Here is a 26,294-nt window from a genome sequence, read left to right as displayed (position 1 = left end):
CCATGAGAGACCCCAGACATGAAGATATTTTCAACTGATTTTTAGCCTATAATACTCTGAATGCTCACACTAGACAATTTACCTGACCTAGGCCACACACTTAATGATTGTAGAAATGATTTCACAGCGACTGTTGAGATCAAACATGAGTAGAGATTGAAAACAAATGCAAAAGAATCTGTGTTGTAGGTGACACTTGCTTGCTCTCATTGGCTATCGTGGGTATCAAGTCAGAGCCAGCCTGTTAAAGAGTCGTAAATATCTAACATGTTTTATATTCACGATTTGAGTTTAGGGATGTTCCGTCCCAATTGGGAGCAGTTAAATAATCATTATGACACCACACAATAGAGTATATAAAAAAAAAATAATAATAATAATTTGCGACCAGCCTCAAATCTGGCCCAGGGCCGTTGGCAGAAAATTCTCAATTTGGGGAATTTTGTTTTCATAGGGAGGGCACACTTTCTATGACCTCAAAAACAGACATTCACCAAAACAATAACAACCTGTATTATAACTTAAATTAATCAAGTTCTACATTACAACAGATTTGAAAAGATAGTTCAACAATAAACAATTCAGATAAATAAATAAAAAACAGGTTTCTATTTGCTAAATCATGTTTTTGCAGCATTTAGCAATGTAGCTGAAAATCTGACAACTTTTGTGCTATGTTACATTATTTGAAATGTATGTGTTTGTGTTAGAATCCAGTCAGCATTCAAATTGAGTTTTGATCTACTCGCTCATGAATCCTCCCATTATAACAAAGTGTAGACACAATTTAAATAATAGATTCACTGTGCCGTGTTGAGAGATTTGTCGATTATAACTTTACTTAACTTTGTGAGATCACAAAGATGGGTGACAGCTTTTTAATGATTTCAAAGGGAGCTGTCTTGGCCATATTTAATCCATTCAGAATTTGAATAGTTTTTCATGCTGCTAAGAGAGCCAAATGGCACGTACACACTACAAAGTTTTCAGAAAGACACCCGCAAATGAAAGATTTACTCTAGAAATTGCAATAAGTAGGCCTAATAATCATAGCAATCGATCTGATGAAAAATCACGTGGAAACGACTTAAAAAGAGATGGCTTGTTGTATTGACATGGCATTTTCACTGTCCCACAAGATGAAAATGAATATAATTAATATTATCATAATTTAAAATGCAGTCAATTGTTAATTATGTCTTTGTCCTACATGGAGCTGTTGTTAAAAAATCTTTTTTTTTTTTTCAGATTTCTTTACATTTTTGGGCAAAATCTCAAAATTGTCCTCTGGTGTGACTCTCCTAAGCATGGTTCAATAAATTTCAGATTTTATAAATAAAAGTTTATCAACTACCCAGATAAAAAAACACATTGTTCGGAACTGTAAAGGAGACACTTTTATGTGTACAATCACAATAGAAACAAAACATTGTGATTTTGTAAAATAAAGAAAACATAGGGTGGGCTTTCAGTGCATTTAGTTATGGACTATTTATTTTATTCCTTTTATAGTGACCAAAACATAGGTAACGTTGTAGAGATTGCTGGTGTTTTGAGCTAAATGTCACTGAATACCTGATTTGTACTGCAATATTCATTGACTTGATCAGTAAAATTAATGTTTTTCATTCTCAATATTTGGTTCAATCGCCTGATCATTCAGGTGGTGCAAATCTGGCTTAAAATCAGTTTTAAAATCAGCGTGTGGTCAGTTTAAGTAAATGTGGGTATCATTCTCAGATACTGACAGTGTGAACTCAACCTTTGATTAAAGATTACATGGACACATGAAAAAAAAATTGCACTTATAACTAATTTATAATAAATAATGCAATACAATACAATCTTAAAAATAAAGGTGCTTAAAAAGTTTTCTTCACAGCGATGCCATAAAAGAAATATTATTGGTTCCACAAAGAACCATTTAGTCAAAGGGTCATTAAAGAACAATCTCTTTCTTACCTTTCACGTCAAAATACCTTTTGTGAAACAGAAAGGTTCTTCTGATGTTAACACTTCTTTATGGAATGATTTAGACAAAAATGTTATTTTATGGCATTGTGAAGCCCCTTTATTTTTAAGAGTGCATGTCAAAAAAAGTAAAATAAAAAATAGTAATTGTTCATTCTGTTTCTGCAGAAAGACTTACTTGGTAGTACATCTCAGGACATATTTCTGAGTGACATGCAGCAAAGCTGCCATTTGGGTTTGTGAGACGGGAACACCAGTCTTTTGCAAGTTGCTCTATGAGGAATAACATCAGAGAAGATTTGCTTGCTTACTTTGTTTAGCGCATCAATAATTTTCTTCTGCTATGTCAAGAATGATCAAATTGTGAGCATATTAAGCACCTGTTTCTATATTCAAGCTGCAGGGGTTGTCAAATGTGATTTCAAGATCTTGGCAATTTTGTTTCCAAAAGTTGACAAAGGATGTTGGTGTGCCCTCTATGATGCCCGATGTTGTTTTAAAGTCATCTGATTGGATGTCATTATAGTTCCCACACAGACCTGAGAGAAACAAGGTAAAAAGTGGTTCAGTTGATACCCATAACACCAAAATTGTCTGAATTCATAACAATTAGCTTTGAGGCATCTATATGCTACAAATTAATATATATATATGTATATGTATATGTTCCAAACACTTAAAGTCTGCAGTCTTTCTTTTCCCAAAAGGTTTTATTTTGTTTTATTTTTTTACTCACCACTCATCTTCCCTTTCTCTTCAGTGCTGGCGACAATATACAACTGCATGACTGGAGCTAACTGAATCTCTAGACGAAGACTCTTCATATCAGCAATGATGAAAGAGGACGAGGGCTGGAAAATGCTCACTGGACCTGGGACAATAAAATCATTAAAGAAGGAATTTCAATGTTCTTTTTAGTAATGATAAAAACATTGACAACAAACCTATGGTGAAAGGAAGCATGTGTGGACTGATTTTATTCACTGTCACAGATCCTCCAGAGGAAAAGGTAATCTGTTTAATGAGTAAAACATCAACAATATGACATTACTATTAATATGATTATCATAGTAGTAGTAGCAGTAGTAGCAGCCAGTATATGTATTATTATTAGTAGTAGTAAAAAATTATAAAAGAATACAATTATTCAAACCCAGTGCTTACAGTGGTCCCTGAGATGACAAGGGTGACTGAATTTAGACATGTGTCTTTTCGGGCCGGATCACACTTTGCCAGATTTCCCACAACCGCAATGTCACTGTCATTAGAGTGCTTTAATTTTTTTTTAAAAGAAAGAAAAAGAAAACAATATTATAAGAACCTTTAAAATTCCCACAGTTTTCTGAATGTAATATAAACCATGTGAATAAACATATAAATGAAGGCTTTTATTTCTGACATCATCTTCTGTACTAACAGACCTTAGTGAGGATGTAGTCACAGTTGCCACTGAAGGTGAAGGTCTTTCCATCATAAGTGGTGACGTGAGACCCTCCAACAACGGAGCAGATTCCAGGACATTCCAGGTATGTACAAGTCCAGTGTCCAGCGGCGCACACACTGACACATTACAGAAGCAGTATTAAAATGGGGAAGGCTCATGTAAATGTGATTTTAAAATCTGTAAAAAGTTACCATTTTTTGCAAGCTTGTTTGTAAGACTCTCCTGATTGATATACTGCGCCGTTATGCTCACAAGGGCACTGGTTCACATTAACACAGCCACTCTGACCAATGTTGTCTTCCACGGTGCCTTTACAAAAAGATGATAGCATTTAATTTAGAAAAAATGACTTTAATTGAACACATTTAAATATACAAGCAATTGTCTTTGGATATTGTGTAAAAATTACCAATAGGGCAGAAACAGCCATCCACACAGTGTTCTTTACACAGTAGACTTGCGGTCGGATTTGAGCAGGTGTTCTTGCACGGACTCCCACACTCCATGTATTGCAAGTTCAGAGGACACGTCTTTGCTGCTCCACAGAACAAGACATTGCATGTCACAAATGTATCAATACTGTTGCATTGTATTTTCTTCTCAGTGGTCCTTTTAAAATAGTAAGTGATTGTTGTTTGTATGTTTTCATTTAGTTTATGGGTGAACGTATGGCAATAGCTGCGTAGTGATTCTTAAAAAAAACTGTAGAACTGTACAGCATATTGCAACATCATGGGAGTTAAAAAAGTTGGTTCATTTTTTCTTGCCATCATTACTGATACTCACGACAGAGCTGTTCTGTCCTCCATGTTCCTGGTTTTCCTCCAGCATGAGTGCACTGTCGTGAAATCTCTGTGAGTGTGTTGCAGAGACAGTCGTAATTTCCATAACACTGACACAGATCGTCTTCACAGACTTTTTCAAATGAACTCATGTCCATCACATTGTAACAGTCAGCAAACCCAGGACTGCTGAGATACTGCTGGCAAACGCTTGTCTAGAGTGGGAAAAAAAATTATAAAAAATTGGATAATTTGTTTGAAGGATTGTTTCGTTAAAACCAATGTTTCAGTCAGAGGTTAAACAATTTAATTTGCAATTCAAAAGCGCACCCACAATTAGATTTTGTCCCATACTTTACCTGGTCACACTGATCCCTGGGTGGAAGTGTAACTTCCTCACAGGTTTCAGTCAAAGGTGTGGAAACCTTCCATTTGGCCGGACCTGAGGAGGAGTCAAATAAACACATTAAACATTAAACTGTCTGCGGTAACAAAACTTACTGTATTTAAAACTTAAATCTAATCACTAATGAGTTAAAAACATTATGTTTACCGCTAACAGTGATATCGTCATGCTTGTTGCCATTAAAGTTTCCACAGAGTCCGCAGGTCAGACCTTGGTACTTCTCAGGAAGTTCAATCTGGGGAACATTATATAATAAAATAATGTCAGAGGAGAGATAGTCTCTTTTCAAAAACTCTTTTTTTTTATCTAAGTGACTTTTCACCTTTATTTTTAGATCTATCTATCTATCTATCTATCTATCTATCTGTCTGTCTGTCTGTCTGTTTAACTGACAATACAAACAAAGAATCAAAAAAAGGAAAAGGCTCATTTGCAAAACCTGTTTGTTCACTGTTACTTATTTAGGTATATTAGATGCTTGTTTTTTTAATGTGCAGCACTGATACAGTCAATTATGACCAAGACTGAGATCAAGCTGAGAGATAAAGAATCATACCGTTAGATAGTTGTCTTCTTCCCAGAAGACAGTCACTCCATGTTTGTTCGAGATCTTGAGACTTGTTGAACTTCCCTCGATTTGAATTCCATGCATATTGATTGGAACAGACACCCTGGTGGATAATTATTATATAAATATTTTTTTTTTAAATGACAACATTATTGAAAAAAGAAAATGTTCTTGTTTGTTTTGTTGTACAGTAAATATGTTTTAATACACCTAAAATAAATTTGGTTGAAAACATGAATTAGCTAAGATATTAATAATGAAATGCTAATATTAATAAGATTATTGTTTTTAAGGATTGTGGTTTTGCTGTAGTGTTGTAGTGTAGAAACTCACTTTTCGTTCCCCATGGTGATGTCGCCATTAGTGATTTTGATGATTGTCCCCTCCAGCTCTATTGTGACTGTGTTGAAAGTGATTGAACCATTCACAGTCTCTCTTTGCATTTGGATGTTAAAATCAGAAATGGGGATGTCACACATCACTGTCAGAACATAGTTGCACGTGTCTGCCACTTGAAAGAATTGACCATCAAAGGTCTTGAAGTGGAAATTTCCCCATGTGCTGCAGACCGTGGACTGATGATCAGGATTTGGTTCAACTAAACCAAGAAAGAACGTTTATACATGTGATAAGTGCTAAATACTTTCTTTGAGCAAAAATATGCAACTGAAGGTAAAGAGCATAATTTCTGCACCTCAAACACACATCATCTGGTTGTGCTAATGTTGCTCATAAATACTAATCAATGTTTCGATTCTACCACAAAACCATAGTGCTTATACTTTTTGGGGGTTTTGAATTCTTTTTTATGTTGTCTAAAAAAAAAAAAAAAAAAAACCTTACACCCTTCACCTTTAAGTCTCCTAAAGTGTAATTGTTTTGTTTCAAAATTGGTTTCAGATACTGTAACATTAAAAAAAGAAGAAGAAAAAATGTTATACCTGTAGTTACCGGTACTTTTGTCATGGAGAATGCTGAGAACAGAAAAAGATGATATTTTTGCACATACTTTAAAATGGAGAGAAAGTGCATATTTACAGATAGCTTACAATAATTCTATAATACTCTTTGTAAATCCAATTTAAAAATATTAATTTGTTACATTGTAGTGATTTGGCTGTTTAATGTTAGATCCATTTAAAAGTTCTACTTGACTTCTATTAATAATCTGTTACTTCGTGAGACCTAATCACACTGATTCACAAAGAAACTATAAAGTATATTCCATAAACACAATGACATATTCACCTGTTGTTGTTGGCCACATAACGTCCATAGTAACGTCAATTTCTCCATAATCCTTCATAAAGTCTTTAAACATAGAAAAAGAGATACAGTCAAATTGTGTAGCTGATATTGTGAGCGTTTTTTTATGTTTTTATTTTTTTTTGCAGTAACCTTTTTTTTTTTTTTTTCTAACCTGCTTGCAGTGACTGCAGCCCAACCAGTAGTATGACCCATCTCAGCATCCACATCTGGGACATCCTCACAGTCCCCACGGAGATGACCATCTTCAAGAGCTAATGTGAGCTACCTCTCAAAGCTTGCTCTTTTATACTGTACTAGGTCTTAGTTTGCTTTGGGACCATCTAATCTGTGTTTTGAAGGTGGATCCCAAGCTTATGCATTATTATGGCATGCAATTATTTCATTTATTCTAGATGTGCTTGAAGATTAAACACAGTTTATGCAAATATTGGTGGCCAAAAAAAACATAGTGTTTATCTCTGTTATAATCTCAAGGTAAACAAGGATGTGATGGTTGATTTGATTTTAACTTGAATCCTAAAACCAATTCATAGAAAAACTACATGACACGCTGTAAAATCCACACCCTAAATGTCTACGATGATTTTTTTTCTTTTTTTTTTTGCATTTACATTTAAATAATTTGAGAGATGTTACAAAGTTATCTGCTGGAAAAAAAATTTTTTTACAAGCAACATATTAAATGTTTATAATATGAATGTATATCAAATAAATAAATAAATAAATTTATTAAAAATATATATATGAAGAGTTCAGATGCAAAAGCCTCTAAGTGCCATCTGAAATTTTCATCTAAAATTAGGATTTTATCAAGCTCCTATTCTTAGGTTGAGTCATTTTACATTTTACTTTAATGGCAATGTGCAGGTCATTTTCCAGGCTGCTGATCATAAATATAGGAGTATTGGATATATGAATATATAATTAAAACCAAATGGCTTTAATGTTGTATCAACTTTCGTTTGGGGGGGGTGAAATGCTATTTAATGCATACTGAGTCTTTTACACTGTTAAAGAGTTGGATTCCCATGATAAACATGGACAAAGTTTCAAAAATTAAGTTGTACGTTTGAAGGAGTATTTTTGTTCCAAAAAAACCTCTTCCGGTTTGTCACAGGTTTCGGAAAGTATTTTTCGAGTATGGGTCTGTGTTACGTTAGATGGAGCGGAATTTCCTTATATGGGTCCTAAGGGCACTTCTCCCGGAAGAGCGCGCTCTCCCGTATAGCAGAGCACTGCAAGCAGAGACATTCACTGATCAGAGCGAGAGACCGAAATGTCACAAAAGAAGTGTGTTTTTGGTTGCCAGGGCAAGGCAACCCTACACAGATTACCAAAAAAAAAAAAAAACAGCAGTAAGGGACCAGTGGATGGAGTTTATTTTTACAGAGCATCAACGGAGTTGTGCAAGTGTTTGTGTTTGTTCCCTGCATTTCGAAGATGCTTGTTTTACAAACAAAGCCCAGTTTGACACCAGATTTGCAAATCGTTTATTTCTTAAGGATAATGTAGTCCCAACGAAAAAGGGTCACGATCGTGTGTTGGAACCGCATGCGGTGAGTTAAACTGCTTCAGATATCTCTGTGTTGTTAACTTAGCAATCGGCGCGTAAGCACATCAAGTAAACAACATGCCATGTTGTCATCAAACTGCACTTAAAAAAAGAAAAAAAAAGACGACATAAAGTGGAACTTAGTCATTTTCCAAAACCGCTAAGCAAATATATACAGTTTCAATATATACTAGGGCTGTGCAAAAAATCTAATGCGATTTTCATGCACCTCTCATCAGTAAAGATGCTCCTGTAATTAGAAGTATATCTCCAGCATGTGCGTTCAGATCAGGGTTGCCAGGTTTTCACAACAAATCCTGCCCAGTTGCTTCTCAAAACTAGCCCAATCCCGCTTCCAGAAGGTTCCCCTATAAAACATTGCTTGTATTGTATATATTGTATATATATATATATATATACATACACACATATTATGGCAAGCCGTTCAGGAAATAATTGTACTTATAATATGAAGTCTGAATATATAGAATTAAAGTCTGAATATCTAAAACGAATGTCTGAATATATATTGAATGAAAGTCTGAATATATATAGAATGAAAGTCTGAATATATAAAATTAATTTCTGAATATATATGGAATGAAAGTCTGAATATATAGAATGAAAATCTGAAAGTCTGAATACATATAGAATGAATGTCTGAATATATAGAATGAAAGTCTGAATATATATATATATATATATATATATATATATATATATATATATATATATATAAAATGAAAGTCTGAATATATGGAATGAAAGTCTGAATATATATATATATATATTCAATATTCAATATATATTCGGACTTGCAATGAGCAAGTTCGCACGAAATTTAGTAGTAGCAATTTTAAGTAACAATCATCTAATTAACACCCTGGCGAATGCGTGTACAGGCCAAAATACTGGCAACCGTACTCAGCATCGTTCTACTGATGAAGAAATGTATTCGCTATTTCAGGGGCGAAGATTGTAGTTAGCTGTGGGTGGTCCCTGTGAGGTAGAAGGCATGTTTCTTTCTGTAATATTTGCTTGATAAGCAGGAACTTCCTGGGCTGTGAAGTTCACCGCATTCACTCTTACGCGGTGAAATAGCGAATAAATTTCTTCATCTGTAGAACGATGTTGAGTACGGTTGGCAGTATTTTGGCCCGTACACACATTCTGAAATATATTCAGACTTTCATTCTATATATTCAGACTTTCATTCTATATATTCAGACTTTCATTCCATATATTCAGACATTCATTCCATATATTCAGACTTTCATTCCATATATTCAGACTTTCATTCAATATATTCAGACTTTCATTCCATATTTAGACTTTCATTCTATATATTCAGACTTTCATTCTATATATATTCAAACTTTCATTCCATATATTCAGACTTTCATTCTATATATTCAGACTTTCATTCCATATATTCAGACATTCATTCCATATATTCAGACTTTCATTCCATATATTCAGACTTTCATTCCATATTTAGACTTTCATTCTATATGTTCAGACTTTCATTCTATATATATTCAAACTTTCATTCCATATATTCAGACTTTCATTCCATATATTCAGACTTTCATTCCATATATTCAGACTTTCATTCAATATATTCAGACTTCCATTCTATATATTCAGACTTTCATTCTATATATTCAGACTTTCATTCTATATATTCAGACTTTCATTCCATATATTCAGACTTTCATTCCATATATTCAGACTTTCATTCCATATATTCAGACATTCATTCCATATATTCAGACTTTCATTCCATATATTCAGACATTCATTCCATATATTCAGACTTTCATTCCATATATTCAGACTTTCATTCTATATATTCAGACTTTCATTCTATATATTCAGACTTTCATTCAATATATTCAGACTTTCATTCCATATATTCAGACTTTCATTCCATATATTCAGACTTTCATTCCATATATTCAGACTGTCATTCCATATATTCAGACTTTCATTCTATATATTCAGACTTTCATTCCATATATTCAGACTTTCATTCTACATATTCAGACTTCATATTATAAATATAATTATTTCCTGAACGGCTTGCCATAATATATATATATATATATATATATATATATATATATATATATATATATATATATATAGGTTTAGAAAAGGAGAAGGGTGTGTTAATGAACACCACCTATAATAAGCAGAATGTTGATACTTTGAAGTTAAAAATGTATTTTTACAAACACACTGCTTTTTGATCTACAAGATGTAAATTGATGGACTGGAGTTGTTTGGATTATTGTGGATTATTGTTGTTGTTGTCTTGGATGGTCTAAGCGTGAGAAATCTTCCTGTTTCACATCACCTCACTCGCTCAAAATGTTATTCTTCTTTATAAAATTTGTATAAATGCGTTCTTAGAAGTGTGAACAGGGAAAACATTTTTTCCAGCTTTTCTTGTTGTTGTTATCTTTGATGTTAAAATTTCACGTGGTGCACAAATTGCTGACTTTAATCACTTCAAAATATAAGATATACAAAAACTTTTATAAACTTAAACCCAAACATTTATAGGATCATTATTTGATCCACTAACACAGCAGAGGTGTGTATACTAAAACCTTTGTCTTGGTCTGTTTGACAAACCTAATTCTCTGAAACCCATTAGGATTGACTGAGGATATGATCTCTGTTTGTCATCGCCTCCAGCGGAGACATTTAAATATTTAAACCTTTCCTTTCCACTGCCTTCTTGATTCTCTGTCAGCGTGTTACTTATACTTTAAGATGTAAGGGGGTTAAATATTGACACTCACTGAATGCATATATCTATTTACCTTTGCCTATTTAAAATTACATTTGAAAGACATTGTAGACCCACCTATACTGTATGTTCAAGCAAAAGGTTTTTAAAATTATTATTTAAGCCATGAAGTAGACAAAATTCATGTATGATACAAAACCTGACTGAAATTATGAATGTGTCAATAGTGACTCAATAGTGAAAAAAATGTTTTCTGCACTTCCGAGAAGAACAGTACTTCCTTCAGGAAATGAAAACCTTAAAAATGTGTTATAGAAATTCAATCATTTATTTAAGAAAGATGTTTAAACAATTGTTTGATAATCTTTGTTCGCTGTTGCGTTCTGAAGATCCTGAATTGTAATGAATTTCGTAATGACAAGCAGGTTGAGCTGAACATGTATTTATGTGTGTGCGTGTACATACACACACGTATGTATGCATTGCATATACAGCAGAATGGAAATGCATACATTTTTTTTTCATTAAGTACTACCCATCGGAGGATACAGAAGATAGTTACATGTTTCCCAGAAGACATATATATTTGTTATATTTGTTATATATATATTTGTGTGTGTTAGCTGTTAACACAAAGGAAGATATTTTTAAGAATATATGAGATTTACAGGTTAAGTAAAACAGAAAGGCTACTATATAGATAGATAGATAGATAGATAGATAGATAGATAGATAGATAGATTCCTTTTTATGTAAACATATTTTGTTTGAAATATCTTATTCAGGTCAGTACTAAATAAACAATAACATGCATTTTGTATGATATCTCTTATTTTGGTGAAATTATTAAAATTTAGCAGTTTCGGAAAGGGGGCATAAACTTATTAGACAATTTTCATTGTTTGGGTAAAATGACTCATTGTCCATACCACCAAAGTACACATTTAGAGTGTAAATTCTGGCTTAGTGCGTCACTTCGTAGTGTGTATCTTCTTCGTCACGGTTTTGTCAGAACTCACATCCTTGTTTAGTTATAGATGATATCTGTGATAGGTGTGCGTAACTGAAAGTTTTTTTCCCTTCAGGGTTTCTGTAAATCCTGTTTATTCTCAAACACCCAGAACATTGTGTTGATTAGACTGATAGATAGTAATAGTGTGTAAGCATGGTTTCAACTTCTGATCAGACTACATTGCCTCAAAGACACTATAAAAGAGAAAGTGCTCACAGATCGCTCACAATAGCTCTAGAGGATGGATGGTGTCTGAATGTCCCAGATATGGATACAAGCAGATTAGCTCTACTTTGTTCAAAACATGAATATTTACAAAGAGCTACATTATATTCTCAATTAATACATAGATGTTGAAATCAACCACATTTTATGATTCTCCATTTCTGAATTCTTCACCTCCTCAAGATGGAAAGTGTATGACCTCTGGGACAAACCAAGTCTTCTTCAAGTAGGCTAATAGAAGAAGCCCCCAGAGATGGAAATTTTGAAGTAAGTCTTACATAATGTCAAGAAAGTTCTGTTTTTATGTATTAAATAGTGAACCAAAACATTACAGTTCTGATGTTAGTATATAGCCTAGATTTAAAAAAAATATTACCAGGAAAAAAATCCAGTATTTAATTAAGTAATATACAATTTAAGGATTTTCCGGGGACAGTTCTGGTTTCTGTTGTCCTGTCCCCGACTAGAGTTGTCCTCGGAAATGTCCCCATTTACAGCACATTCAAAACAACCTGCGAATACAATGGAAAAGCCCGAACAATTTAGCTAATGGCTATCATATGAATGTGATTATTTTCACCAGCAGAGGACGCTTCCATCTTATTACTTGGTCGCAAGCCGCTACTGTAGCCATGGAAATCTTGTACAAGAGCAGAGCTCTATTATCATCAGTTATCATATTAAAACAAAGTAATACTGTTTGTGTGCAGTGTATAACAAAACATGTTGATAGCGCGATTGTTTTGCACACAATAGGTCTATTAAACATTCCTGAAACTTTGCCATCACAACTCTGAAGTCTCTGATATGAATGATATAAAAATAATAAACTAATCTATTACACATGCACAATTACATTTGCACAAAGCACATACTTTGTAGTTTATACGAGCCTAAAATGCAAAATATTAACCCTGATTATGGAGAAAAAAGATCATTTGTTGTTTTATTTAGCATATTTGATCATATTTTTATTTTTTATTTTAATGTGTTTTTGTAAAGCCATACATTTGTTATAATATCAGCCTACTGTTTTGAAATGTTTGTTATTTGCAGGGGTGTAAAATACTGGATTAATTTTACTGGATTATTGTAATTAAGTATTATTTTTGGTGTATTTGTACTTCGTTCATGCAAAATGTAAACTGATAACTTTCACTTTTACTTGATTAGATTTCAGAAGAAAAAAACAGTACTTTTTAATCCTTGCAATTTTATTTCAACTTAAGAAGTAATCTTTCATTTTGTATACATTTGTGCATTTGTATTTTATCTCATGCATATTAAATATGGTAAACCGAAACTCAAAGTGCCTATGATGTGCAAGAACTAATGAAGTTTGTTTTCACGCATCAAGCACACACATTTCAGCTTCAGTTATAACTTAACAGGTACATTTTATTTTGTCCATTTTTTTTCATAATTGTTGTTATAGCTGTAGTATAGTGGCTGAATACACAAAATGATTGAGTGCAAATACTATCAGTGACGAGAATTTAAATACACTTCATGTTTTGGTAGGGATGACATCGTTTTTAAATGAAATGCTACAAATTTCCAAAACGTGTTTAAATGAGCCTTGTGTGTTAAATTAATTATAAATCATGTTTGGTGATGTTCTTACCAAGGAGTGGACTTTTTTACACCACAGACATTTTGCAATAGTTACTATTTTTCAGTGTGATTTTTCGTGTAAAAAAAAAAAACTAACAAAAACAAAACAAAATCCCACTGCCAATTATGATATTAATGTATGTAACCCACAACAATAAAATAAAATAAAACAAAACACAAAGACATACTGTCCCTGGTTTTCATTTCAGAAATCAGAATGCTTCAGAAATGCTCAGTTTAAATGGATTTACTTGGAAATCATTTACCTTATTACTGGCTATTGGACATGAAAGTAGCATTACAAACCACACATTTCATAGAATGTCATTATTATTCACAAATATTTAACTGCTTAATCAAAATCAAGTTTTTTGTAATAATCTACACTCAAAATGTGTGGATAATTGAGTCAACAGAACGTGCAAAAATGACCCTTTATTAGGTAGATGACAGTGTTCTCTTATGGTGAGATGTAAGTACTGCAGAGGATGACACTACTGCTGATGAAGATTACAATTTTTAGTACGCAATACTAAAATGATAAAAAGAAGGAAATCTTTAACTTCACCTCAAGTAAAACCAAGCATAGTCAAAATTACTTTTTGCACACAATTTCCCAACATCACAGCAGTAATGATTTTATGAACTACTTTACTTCTAACATCGATACTATTAAAGATAAAATTGTTCATTTCAGCCGTCAGCTACAGTATCACATCAGACAGTGCACTATAGTTCCCCTGAGGAACAGTTCCACTCATTCTCTACTACAGGAGAGGAAGAACTTGTTAAATCATCTAAACCAACAACATTTATGTTAGACCCTATTCCATCTAAGCTCCTAAAAGAGGTGCTTCCAGAAGTCATAGATCCTTCTCTGACTATTATTAATTTATCATTGTCATTAGGATACCTCCCCAAAACCTTCAAACTGATTGTTATTAAGCCTCTCACCAAAAAAACACAAGTTGACCCCAAAGAACTACAAACCTGATTTTTCAAAAAGTTGGGACACCGTACAAACTGTTAGTAAAAAAGGAATGGAATAATTTACAAATGTCATAAACATATATTGTATTCACAATAGAATATAGATAACATATCACATGTTGAACTATCATCCAAAGATTCAGACAATCTGGAACAATCTCTGTGTTTAAGGGTCAAGGCCGGAAAACTGTTCTTTGGTCAGACAAATACAAATTTGAAGTTTTTTTGGAAAACTGGGACACCATTAGCCTGGGAATACTTCGCTTTGCTTCGTAGACAGAGTCTGGAATGGCATAATAGAGAAGTGTTTTCTCTCTCGCTAGGGGGCACTTGTCTGAAGTTTAAAATCATTGGTTACCCGTAGCCAATCAGATAAGTTTAGTTATGACGTATGTTATGCGCCTGTACAGCCGCATCGAAGCACAGACATCATGCATCGAACTCAAATCTATGATTGAACTTCCACTGTAAACCTGTTGTTAACACATGATGATGCGAGCTAAATACCAGAGTGAACATGGCTGTAAACGACTTTTGCAGTTTGAAAAAGAGTTGAATGTTCTCCATAACAGAGCGAATTGCATCCCGTGTCTCGTTTCCCATTTCCGCGGTCGTTTCGGTTTTCGATTTCTCTAACCTACAATGTAAAACTCAGCGCTTAGCATCTACGTCACGGCTCTCAGCCCGCCCTCTGTTCGTTGATTGGCCCGGCTGTTTCCAGACCGGTGGCAAACAGAAAGCTCTGACGCTGTATCAGACTGAGTACAGAAGCGAAATGAAATTGAGCGGAAGTAGGAAGTCTGACGTAGTCAGGCTAGGACACCATGTCCTCTGGACTAAAGAGGACAAGGACAACCCAAGTTGTTATCAGTGCTCCGTTCAGAAGCCTGTATCTCTGATGGTATGGGGTTGCATGAGTGCGTGTGGCATGGGCAGCTTACATCTGGAAAGGTACCATCAATGCTGTATATCCAAGTTCTAGAACAACATGTGCTCCCATCCAGATGTCATCTCTTTCAGGGAAGACTTTGCATTTTCCAACATGACAATGCCAGACCACATACTGCATAAATTACAACATCATGGCTGCGTAGAAGAAGGATCCAGGTACTGAAATGGCCAGCCTGCAGTCCAGATCTTTCCCCCATAGAAACATTTGGCGTATCATAAAGAGGAAGATGCGACAAAGAAGACCTAATACAGTTGAGCAACTAGAAGCCTGTATTAGACAAGAATGGCACAACATTCCTATTCCTAAACTTGAGCAACATGTCTCCTTAGTCCCCAGACGTTTGCAGACTTTTATAAAAAAAAAAAGAGGGAATGTGTTTTTTGAGATGTTGATGCCATAAAATTTAAAATCAACTTATTTTCCCTTAAAATGATTTTTAAAAAAATTCAGTTTAAACATTTGATATGTCATCTATATTGTACTCTGAATAAAATTTTGAAATTTGAAACTTACACATCATTGCATTCTGTTTTTATTCACAATTTGTACAGTGTCCCAACTTGGAATTGGGTTAGTTAATTATAGACCGAGCTTGAATCTCCCTTTTCTGTCCAAGATACTAGAAAAGGTAGTATCCTCACAATAATATTCCTTCTTAGAGTTAAATGGTATCTGTGAGGATTTCCAGTCAGGATTTAGACCATATCATAGGACTGAGACTGCTCTCCTCAGAGTTACAAATGGCCTGCTCTTATCATCTGATCGTGGTTGTATCTCTCTAGAGCCCCAGATACAGATCCCCTATAAAGACCTTGTCTCAACTGAGCCTGGTTTCTCCCAAGGTTTTTTTCTCCACTCTGTCACCGATGGAGTTTTGGTTCCTTGTCGCTTTCGCCTATGGTTTGCTTAGTTGGGGACACTTAATTTACAGCGATAGCGTTTACTTGATTGCAAATGATTGCACAGATACTATTTAAACTAAACTGAAATGATTACATCACTGAATTCAATGATGAACTGTCATTTTGCATTATTGACACACTGTTTTCCTAATTAATGTTGTTCAGTTGCTTTGACACAATATATATATATTTTTTTGTTATAAATAAAGGTGACTAAGTTAATCTTAGCTAATGCATGCTGATGCCAGTTTTCTATTTCCTGGGAAAAATCATTTTGGGAGAAAGAAAAAAAAGTCAATTATGCTGTTTTTTTTGTTGCTTTTTTTTGCTTTATTATAGTCATCACTTATTTCAGAAGGATGAAATGTAAAGAATTTTATTTTTCATTGCTAAAGAAGAAACAAAATGTTCAAAATGCCCTGAAAATGCCCTGAGAGATAATAGTTATAGAGCAGAAAGCTGAATGGTCCCATCTTTCACCAATATATGCATAGTATTTAGCAATTTAGTTGGAATTGTAGCAGTATAGCATACACACTGAATGGGATCTTTTATCCACTAGTCTTCTGGTTTTCACAAGTTATTGGAGTGCATTTGCAGCTCTCTATGTAGACGTAGTCATGATCGATCACACGGTCATCAGAACACTTCAGCTGCACTTTTTTAACGCTGGTTTTCATCTCCCGACAGCAAGAACAGCTGTGCATCATGATGTTGGCTCCCATTGAATACCTATGTGGATTTCCAAGAAAAACACCAGTCAGTTAAGCACAAAAACCATTTCTTATATACAATTCTGTGTTAAAGTTGTAATATAGCCCTGTTTACAGCTGGAATGAACAATCATTCAATATGAGTATATGTTAAGTATGAAGTATATTTCACAAGAAATCATGTCAGGGTGCTCTCACATTGATTCTGTGTCACAGTGGCCACTGCAGGAAGTCACTTCTATGGGATGGATGGACTTGCAGTCATTTAAAGTAACATCTGTGGTGTTCTTCACACGAACACAGTTCCTGAGCTCACCTGAGATATTAGAGGTAATAGGAGATAATATAAATATATATATTTTTTGAAAAAAATTTTGAACAGGAATTATTGAACAAGGAAACAATTTCTTACAAGTATTGCAACATTCATCTGCATCAAGTGTCAGTGTTCCCTGTAAAGACAAATAGGGCTTTGTTTAAACATCAGATTAAAAATTAAAGGGATAGTTCACTCAAAATGTCTGTTGTTCAAAACCTGTGTAATTATGATAAAGCAAAATATTATTCAAATGGTTTTGTCTGTAAAAAGGCAACAGATGAAATATTCATGCAGGTTTGGAACAACACGAGGATGTGTAAATGTTGAAAGAAGTTACACAACTTTTTAAGCTGAATTATTTAAACACTACAGATGGAAAAAGAAAAAAAAAAACCTACATGCATATACATTTTAGTGTGGGAAGACAGAAACAAACAGAACAAGTGCGTCATGTTTGGAACTTGAGCTAAAGATGTTAAACTCACAGGCACACACTCATCTGGATTGAACTCTGGACAGGTTGCTATGGTCTTCTCTATCATGAATGTGTCATTCATTTGTTGACAGATCACAGTCTCACACTTGTAGTTGTACGTGTCTCCAGTCTACAAAAAAATACAAATAAGTAAAAGATATAGCTGAACAGATGTGTGAAGAAAAGTTTGAGAACATGCACCTTGAGAATATGTGAGGTGTTGTCTGGCGCAGTATAAAAACAGCTATTTTGCTGGCATGTTTGACAGCATTCTCCTTTTTCTTGGACAGGCACAAATCCCTTGGAGTACAAAAAAAAAAAAAAAAAATTATAATTTAGATGTTTACATACTTATAGTTCAGAAGTTGAGTTGTATGAATGAGTTGATGTAATGGTTCACAAGAATAAATAGTAATTATTACATCAGGGCAAGGTTCACAGGCGATAGAAGCGCACGTGACGACATGTAGTTGGGTCTTTGGGTCTTTATCCATTAGACAGTTACATTCGATGCAGGGATCTGTGGGGATTTGAACTCCAGGCTAGAAAAAAAAAAGAGATTATCTAATCAGAAAATTGTCAAATACTAACACTATTTAACAGTTTTATCTTGTGTTCCCTTTTAAATATCAGGATTTGCCCAAATTAACTTTATTAGTTTAAACAAATGAACCCAGCAGCTTACCTGGTACTCAGTGTTATTGTACACACATACATCTTTGGGCACTGAAAATCATAAAAATCAGTTTTATGAGCCATAAAGCCAGTTCAATAATAATTTATGCTACTTCAGTCAATTTAAAGAAAAGTAAGTGTAAGTGTAATTTGTGTAATGCAGTTCATTTTTATGTCTGTCACATATCTTGATAAAATATAAAACTTACAATGTGTAAAGATAGAAATCATATCAGTTAGCCTTTTGAAAAATTACACTTGCTATTTTTAATATCATATTCCAGATTTTCTTCAGATTTCATTTTTATATAAATACATTAGATTTCAACATGGACTCAAAATGTACTGCCTGATAGGAATAGGATTTACAATATCTATTTTTTTTTTTGTAGGACAGCTAATTGTTTAGCAATTAAATCTACAGAATAATATGTGAGACTTACCACAGGGTGGACAGCAACTGTCTTCAGATTTATTTGCTGCCAATGTATATCCCACAGCACACTTCTTCTGAAGACACAGCTCGAGATCACACACTGAATGGGTTGAGAAATGGGGATTCTTATAAATGATTTTTGAATGCATTTATGTTGGGATAGTTCAATAGTGGCAGTAACTGTGAATCATTTATTTGCTTCAGATTCATTATTTTGCTTGTAATGTTCAAGCAAGTTTAGTCTTGACTCACCGCAGGTTAGGCAGCAGTTTTCAATTATTTTCTTTTGTTCTGGTCCACAGGACTTTTCAGCCGGACACCCCACAGGCACAGTTTTAATACCAAAGGTCTCATTGGAGCATGTGTACTCATGACAGTCCATGGTCCATGTATCGCCAGGCTGCAGGAGGAAAAACAAGTAGATGATGGTTAGGAATTTGTTATGTGATAGCAGATTATAAATTAAATGTTTTGAATAACACTGATTTTCTTTTTTTTTATCTTGTTTTTCCTATACATACTTGTCTAGGTAATCCATCAGGGCCGATGCAATCTACATGGAGGGAATGAAAAATAAATCAGTGGAAATAAGACGTGAATGTGCATTTAACAGAGAAAATAAGGAACAACAGTAAGTAAATAAAGCAACTTATCTTACCACAATAAGATGTACAGGCATCTATTGTTGAACTAACTCGATATTTGTCATCAGGACAGTAACAGCCTTCCGTAAATGTTTGATGACAGTTATTGTTTTGACAGTCTTTCTCCACAAATCTATCATTGTACCTAGTCGAGTAAGCACATCAGATAATGAAGTATTACAGTTGCAACACTTACTAAGGACTGTTGTTTTGTACAGTACATAGATATGAGATGTGAGCTTACCTTGTACTGCAGGTTTTTTCAACTTTAGGACCACATCCCTTATAGACTTTGTGACTGGGGCACTTGTATTCTGTTATAGAAGTCCATAACAATTACATATCAGGGTCTTCTTGAGTACAACATATTTTAAAAACACCCCAAAAAAGGTAATGTTCATTTTGCTTACCACACTTTTTGGTGAGTTCATTTGATGTTCTCCACTCCACACAGATACCCTCTTTGCCACATAGCAGAGCGTATGCCTCCAGACTGGTACAACCAATAGAGCTGTTTCTCATGTGGCACACATCATATTTGCATGCTTCATAATAACTTTCATAAGGAATGACCCCATGGCATTCCATGAACATACTGTGAAGAAACATATACTCAGTTTGACTTTTGATTTCAGGCATCTTAAAGGGACAGTACAGCCAAAAATGAAAATTCTGATGTATGTATGATGTACTTTCACACCTGTATGCTATTTTTTTACAGAATAAAGAAAGTCAAACACGTGTGGAACACTTAAGGGTAAGTAAATGACAGTTTACTTGCATTTACCTTTAAAAGGATAAAGGTAATAATCAGTATTACTAACAGAAGTGATTAAAACATTTTGTTTTTCCTTACTCGCTCTTGATGAGATCACAAATGGTCGAATTGCAGGGAGGTGGAGATATAGTTGAGTTTGTAGTTGTAGGTGGAGATATAGTTGGAGGTTTTATGCATCCTGGGGGGACCATCCAAAGCTCTGCCATGTTCACACATGATGGGTCGATTTGTCCATCAGGACGTCTGCAGTCATTTGCACGGTTGTTGTCACAAACCCCTAATAAATGTAGTTTTAATTATAGTTATCTGAATTTAGCAGATAATTTTAGAGCAAGTAATGGGACAATTCAAAGTAAGGCCCAATCCCAATTCTACCCCTTAGCCCTTTCCCTGTCTCGATTCTCTTTTGGTTGGAGGGGTATGGGTAAGGGGAAGGGGAAGGGCCAGATAGCCCTTCAAACAAAATATTTTTCGGGACCACACTTCAAACGAAGGGGTATGAATTATCTCGGCAACATGGCTGCTACAGCCAACAAAAAGACACATAAATATAATTTTTTTTTGGCATAAATATTGATTTTAACTAAAAGTAACCATTTGTTCCTCTTCAGGAACTCGAGCTGCGCCAAAAACCCTTTGGGGAACGCGCTTAGCATGAGCGACTCTGAATATCGTGTGTAATCAGTCCAATGGAAGAGCTTGACGTCACAGGCGGGGTGACATAAGCAACCAGGAAGCTATAAAAGCATGTGCCGCGCAGCTGGAATTAGCTTCGCGTCTTCAGCAAGTGCTCTGTGTGTAAATGTAATTTGTTTGTCTTGTGAGTCTTATTTACTGTCTGTCCAGTAGAGCTCCAAGTCATGTCTAAGAGCAAGGCGAAAACTAAGCATGTTAAGGGCGAATCCGCAAGCCGCTTAGAACAATGTAGGCTTTGGTGGGCAAAAGGTATGCGGCAGCAGGTCAGGCTGGTGCGTGTCTGCACACCATGGCGGTGTTACAGGTGTACCAAGCTGACCTGCTTAAAGAGCTAGATGAGGGAGAGGAGACCAAGTCCCATGATATATCTGAGCTGAGAAGGACCACTGATCTCAGTAAACGGTGCCCGTCTCACCTCAGCACCCTATGGGGGCCGATCTGCCAACCCTGCCAGTGTTCCAGGGCACAGCAGTCTCCAGTGAGCATCGTTCCCTGTATCTTCTGCCCGTGCGCATAGCGGTGCTGAGACGCTCGCCACCCCTACGGGGGCCTCTTACAACAGAGATCAGTCTCGAGAGACTGATTCCCTTAGTAGATTATTTAGCAGTGTGGAAAATACTGCCAAATGTATCTCAATGGGCCCTGCACACAGAAGAAAAAGGCTACCGTATTCAGTTCTGCTCTGCACAGGCTATGTTCAATGGGGTTACTCCGACAATAGTCGGCCCCAAGCAGGGTCTGGTTATGGAACAGGAAGTGAAAACCCTATTAGAGAAGAGGCCATCAAGGTGGTCCCTCCTCAAGACAGGGAATTAAGGTTTTACAGCTGGTTTTTTATAGTTCCAAAGAAGGATGGGGGGTTGCGTCCGATCATAGATCTGCGGGTCTTAAATCAGTCAGTTATGAGATTGAAGTTCAAAATGCTCACGATCAAGCATGTTGTAGCTCAGATCAGGTCCGAGGACTGGTTTGTCACAATAGATCTCAAAGAAGCATACTTCCACATATCCATCCTTCCATGACACGGGAAGTTTCTGAGGTTTGCTTTCAGGGGTGAAGCTTACCAATATTGAGTACTTCCCTTCGGCCTTGCACTCTCACCCCGCATGTTCACAAAATGTGTAGATGTGGCTTTGGTCCCCCTGCACATGCAGGGCATCCGCATTCTCAACTACATCGACGATTGGTTGATTTTAGGTCAGTAAGAGCAGGTTGCGGCTTGGCATCGAGATATCGTTTTTCGCACATATGGGGGAGCTGGGTTTGAAGACTCAACGCCAAGAAGAGTGTACTTTCTCCAGTTCAGAGAACCACCTATCTAGGTGTAGTATGGGATTCGACCGCGATGCAGGCACAATTGTCCCCTGCTCGTATCGAGTCGTTCCTCATCTCAATCGAGAGAGTCAAAGAAGGCCAGTCATTCACTGTCAAACAATTTCAGAGATTGTTGGGTCTGATGGCAGCTGCGTCCAACGTGATACCTCTTGGCCTGCTGTACATGAGACCCCTACAGTGGTGGATCAAGACCAAGGGATTTTCCCCAAGGGGCAGTCCACTTCGAACAATCAAGGTCACGCAGCGCTGCCTCCGTTCCTTAGACATGTGGAAGAAACCTTGGTTCTTGAATCAGGCCCAGTGCTGGGAGCTCCTTGTCGCCATGCAGTTTATCATGCACTGAAGCACTTCCTCCCAGACCTAAGGGGTCACCATATGTTGGTGTGCACCGACAACACATCGGTGGTCTCTTACATCAACCACCAGGTAGGTCTGCGCTTGCGGCCCTTGTACAACCTGGCGCACACCAGATCCTTGTGTGGTCCCAGAGCAAGGCTTCGTCTGTACGCCTTTCCCCCTATTGCTCTGCTCCCGGGAGTTCTGGCGAGAGTATGCCGGGACGGGGTCCGTCTGTTATCAGTAGCCCCGTTCTGGGCGGGCTGAGTATGGTTCGTAGACCTGGTCTCACTCCTCAATGGCTCTCCATGTGAGATACCGATCAGGACAGACCTACTCTCACAGGCACAGGGCACGATAATTCACCCTCGCCCAGAGTTGTGGAAGCTGTGGGTGTGGCCCCTAAAGGGGGCACAATTATTAGCATCTGGTCTCTCAACTGAGGTTGTTGAGACCCTCCTCCAATTCAGAGCTCCCTGAATGAGGAAACTGTACGCCCCGAGGTGGAAACTCTTCACCTCATGGTGAAGAAACCGCCAGCTAGACCCAGCAAACTGCCCAGTTGGTAAAGTTCTGGAGTTCCTACAGGCCAGGCTCTCTGCAGGGTTGACCCACTGCACGTTGAAGGTCTACTTGGCGGCCATTGCGGCCTACCATGCCATTCTCGATGGTCAGTCTTTGGGAAGACCCTTGGTTACACGTTTCCTCCATGGTGCGCTGAGGTCCCATATTCCCCCGTGGGACTTGTTTGTGGTGTCAAAACTTCGTTTGAGCCTATCCAAGATATTTCAGACAGACAATTGACACTTAAAACTGCCTTTCTGTTGGCCATTACCTCTGTGAGGAAAGTAGGAGATCTGCAGGCCCTCTCAGTGACCCCTACCTATCTTGATTTTGCACCTGGCATGACCAAAGCGTTCATATACCTTCGAGCAGGTTGTGTTCCCTCTGTCACACCACAACTTGTAGTGCTGCAGGCCTTTTGTCCTCCTCCCTTTCGGGAGCTTGACCAAGCGAAGCTAAATTGTATGTGTCCAGTTTGAGTGCTGGACGCATACGTCCACAGAGCTGCCCTGTGGAGAAAAACAGACCAATTGCTTGTATGCTACAGTCCCCCAAGAGGGGTTCTCCTGCTTCTAAGGAGACTATTAGTCGTTGGATAGTCAAGGCTATCAACACCACCTATGAGTCCTCTGGTCGTCCCCTGCTGTTGGGAGTCAAGGCTCACTCCACATGGGGTATGGCGGCCTCCAAGGCCTTCCTAGCAGGTGTGTCCATGCTGGACATCTGCAGTGCTGCGGGGTGGTCCACGCCTTCTACTTTCCCAAAATTCTATGGCTTAGACATGCCAGTCACCCCAGGCACTTTAGTCCTGTCATCCTAAGCTGTGCTCTTCAGATACACACTAGACAGGGGTTTGGTAGTCTGGCAGCGTTGGTACTCGTTCCCCAAAGCGTTTTCGACGCAGCTTGAGTTCCTGAAGAGGAACGTCTCTAGGTTACGTATGTAACCCTAGTTCCTCGAGGGAACAAGACGCTGTATCTCGGAGCCATACCCCCGGCACCCCTACATACGTAACCTAGAGAAGTTTTATGTTACATTCAATTGTGAGTTTATATTAACGGGCATGTTACTCAAGGAAATGTTTGCAATAAATCACTAATATTTGCTAACGTCATATCATTACAGACTGCATGATAGTGCCACAGCATATGTCTGATCAGGGTGATAACTGCTGTTTACATTGATGGGGGCTAACCCCCCCAATAATTAGAAATCACTAAACCATTTTCTCAAATATAGCCTATCCGTGTCTGTGCGTTTATCTTATTAAAGTGAGTTTCCTTAAAAACAGCAATTGTATCCTCTCGTCGCTGGAAAATATAATGTAGCGATTCAGTATTTAAACTGTATTTAATAAAAGTCATGGGGCAGCGTTGACAAGTTTATTTTCTCCTGCATGTGTGAGCTGCACGATTTCCGATATGTGTGTGTTTGTCAGTAAGCAGCTCATTAATACAGAACGATAATTAAAGTCTCTAATGCACACCAGCACAACAGTATATGTGTGTATTGTAAGAGCTAGATGACGAATGATGACGTGTGACGGCATAGTAGTGATGTCCCAATCCTGAGGGGAATATGTTCTTAGGGGAAGGGGAAGGGGTATAAAATAGTATTGGGATTGGGCCTAAATTTATTATTAACAATCAGGTAGAGTTCAGTTTTTTTTCACTGGTAAATGTAAAATGAAACTGACACATACAGTATTCTCACTGATATTTTTATATCTGTACTCACCGCACTGTCCCTCTGTATTACCATGGAAATATGAGAATGGGAGATTGATCTCAAAGCCTTGATGATTCACAGTAATGTCAACTTTGATTTCAGTGATGTTCACAATTACTGCCATGCCAGAGGTGGTGATGAAAAAGTCATTATTTATGTAAGTTAGTTGTTTCATATCACCATCAACATAGACCTGAGAAAACAATGCCTTTCTGTATTATCATGACAATTATTCTCTGGAGTAAAATATTTTTTATATTAAATCAGAAACCTGTGAACGTTTTACTGTAGTCCTAAGACTTACCTGGACCTCTTTAGTGTTGCTAGTCAGCTTGATTTTATATGATTTGTAGTTAACAACCACATACTCAGGACAGGCCAGATTATTTTTTATATCACAATAATAGTTTTTAACATGGACACTGATATTGTATTTTGGGATGATTTCTTTGAACAAAACATAAGTGCAGTTTCCCTGGAAAGCATAGTATGTTCCATCAAATGTTTTGTAATGTGGGTCACCCCAGCCACTACATTTACCTGCAAAAAAATTTACATCAAATGTAAACACAAGCCACAGGCTACGACAATTTTTTTTTCCAATATTAATGACATTTACTTAATATAAATATTTAATATGAATGAAATGTCCATGGACATTTAAACTCACATTCACACTCGTACTTATAGCAGCAGCCATTGGCATAAGACACCTTTTTAGGTTTAATTCCATTGCTACATGTAGGTATATCAGATTTGTCACACTGTAGAGGTTTTGAGGTGACATTGCCATTTATGCATGTTTTGTTTTTGCAGTCTTCAATCCATGACTCTTTATGCTGGATGACATAATCAGATTGATGAACATAGACTAATCAAAAAACAAATAATAATTTATTACAGTAAATTTCTTTTTAACAATAAGTAGTCCAGTCATCTAGTAGTTATACGATACATAATTAATTAAGTGTTGTATTAATAACAAATAACAATTATGAGCTTTCTTTGTATTGTTCAATTTTTAAATGAAAAAAATCCAAAATTTTTGCAAATAATTTTTGTAAGTAATTATACAATAGTAATTGTAAGTGTTGCAGCTTAAGTGTACTGTTACTGTACTCTTATGAAATTACCTTTCTTTTAAATTGTA

General features: G+C 36.3%; 2 protein-coding genes and 1 long non-coding RNA gene across 3 annotated transcripts in view; 1 reads left to right on the top strand and 2 right to left on the bottom strand.

Moving 5' to 3' along the window:
- The window catches only part of muc5.1 (mucin 5.1, oligomeric mucus/gel-forming), a 28,743-nt gene extending 22,055 nt beyond the window's left edge, over positions 1-6,688 (bottom strand). The window contains exons 1-16 of the mRNA XM_052598245.1: positions 6,592-6,688; positions 6,420-6,482; positions 6,113-6,145; positions 5,505-5,769; positions 5,160-5,274; positions 4,751-4,838; positions 4,557-4,639; positions 4,202-4,412; positions 3,825-3,950; positions 3,607-3,724; positions 3,393-3,531; positions 3,136-3,243; positions 2,916-2,985; positions 2,708-2,842; positions 2,352-2,510; positions 2,150-2,244 (exon numbers count right to left, since the gene is read on the bottom strand). Of these exons, the coding sequence (XP_052454205.1) occupies positions 2,150-2,244; positions 2,352-2,510; positions 2,708-2,842; positions 2,916-2,985; positions 3,136-3,243; positions 3,393-3,531; positions 3,607-3,724; positions 3,825-3,950; positions 4,202-4,412; positions 4,557-4,639; positions 4,751-4,838; positions 5,160-5,274; positions 5,505-5,769; positions 6,113-6,145; positions 6,420-6,482; positions 6,592-6,682 (1,899 nt within the window). The 5' untranslated portion in view covers positions 6,683-6,688. The remainder of the gene's footprint in view (positions 1-2,149; positions 2,245-2,351; positions 2,511-2,707; positions 2,843-2,915; positions 2,986-3,135; positions 3,244-3,392; positions 3,532-3,606; positions 3,725-3,824; positions 3,951-4,201; positions 4,413-4,556; positions 4,640-4,750; positions 4,839-5,159; positions 5,275-5,504; positions 5,770-6,112; positions 6,146-6,419; positions 6,483-6,591) is intronic.
- Positions 6,689-16,751: 10,063 nt separating this feature from the next.
- Positions 16,752-25,721, bottom strand: LOC128014598 (intestinal mucin-like protein). Its single transcript, XM_052598286.1, has 15 exons — positions 25,154-25,721; positions 20,564-20,762; positions 20,118-20,302; positions 19,952-20,021; positions 19,722-19,852; positions 19,585-19,616; positions 19,316-19,463; positions 19,071-19,163; positions 18,638-18,678; positions 18,375-18,494; positions 18,154-18,252; positions 17,963-18,082; positions 17,571-17,610; positions 17,357-17,474; positions 16,752-17,177 (listed from the first exon to the last, which is right to left on the bottom strand). Exons 1-15 carry the CDS (start codon positions 25,317-25,319, stop codon positions 16,997-16,999), a joined length of 1,743 nt encoding a protein of 580 aa, XP_052454246.1. The 5' UTR covers positions 25,320-25,721; the 3' UTR covers positions 16,752-16,996.
- On the top strand, positions 17,385-20,475 carry LOC128014626 (uncharacterized). The gene is made up of 4 exons (XR_008183596.1): positions 17,385-17,488; positions 19,366-19,491; positions 19,593-19,694; positions 20,429-20,475. It is a non-coding gene; the product is annotated as an uncharacterized LOC128014626 (long non-coding RNA).
- Positions 25,722-26,294: the final 573 nt, after the last annotated feature.

The sequence above is a fragment of the Carassius gibelio genome, chromosome B25 (assembly GCF_023724105.1).
Source record: "Carassius gibelio isolate Cgi1373 ecotype wild population from Czech Republic chromosome B25, carGib1.2-hapl.c, whole genome shotgun sequence".
In the NCBI taxonomy this organism is placed as follows: domain Eukaryota; kingdom Metazoa; phylum Chordata; class Actinopteri; order Cypriniformes; family Cyprinidae; genus Carassius; species Carassius gibelio.
Note: the sequence above shows the minus strand (reverse complement) of the source record. Positions and strands in the feature narration are given on the sequence as shown.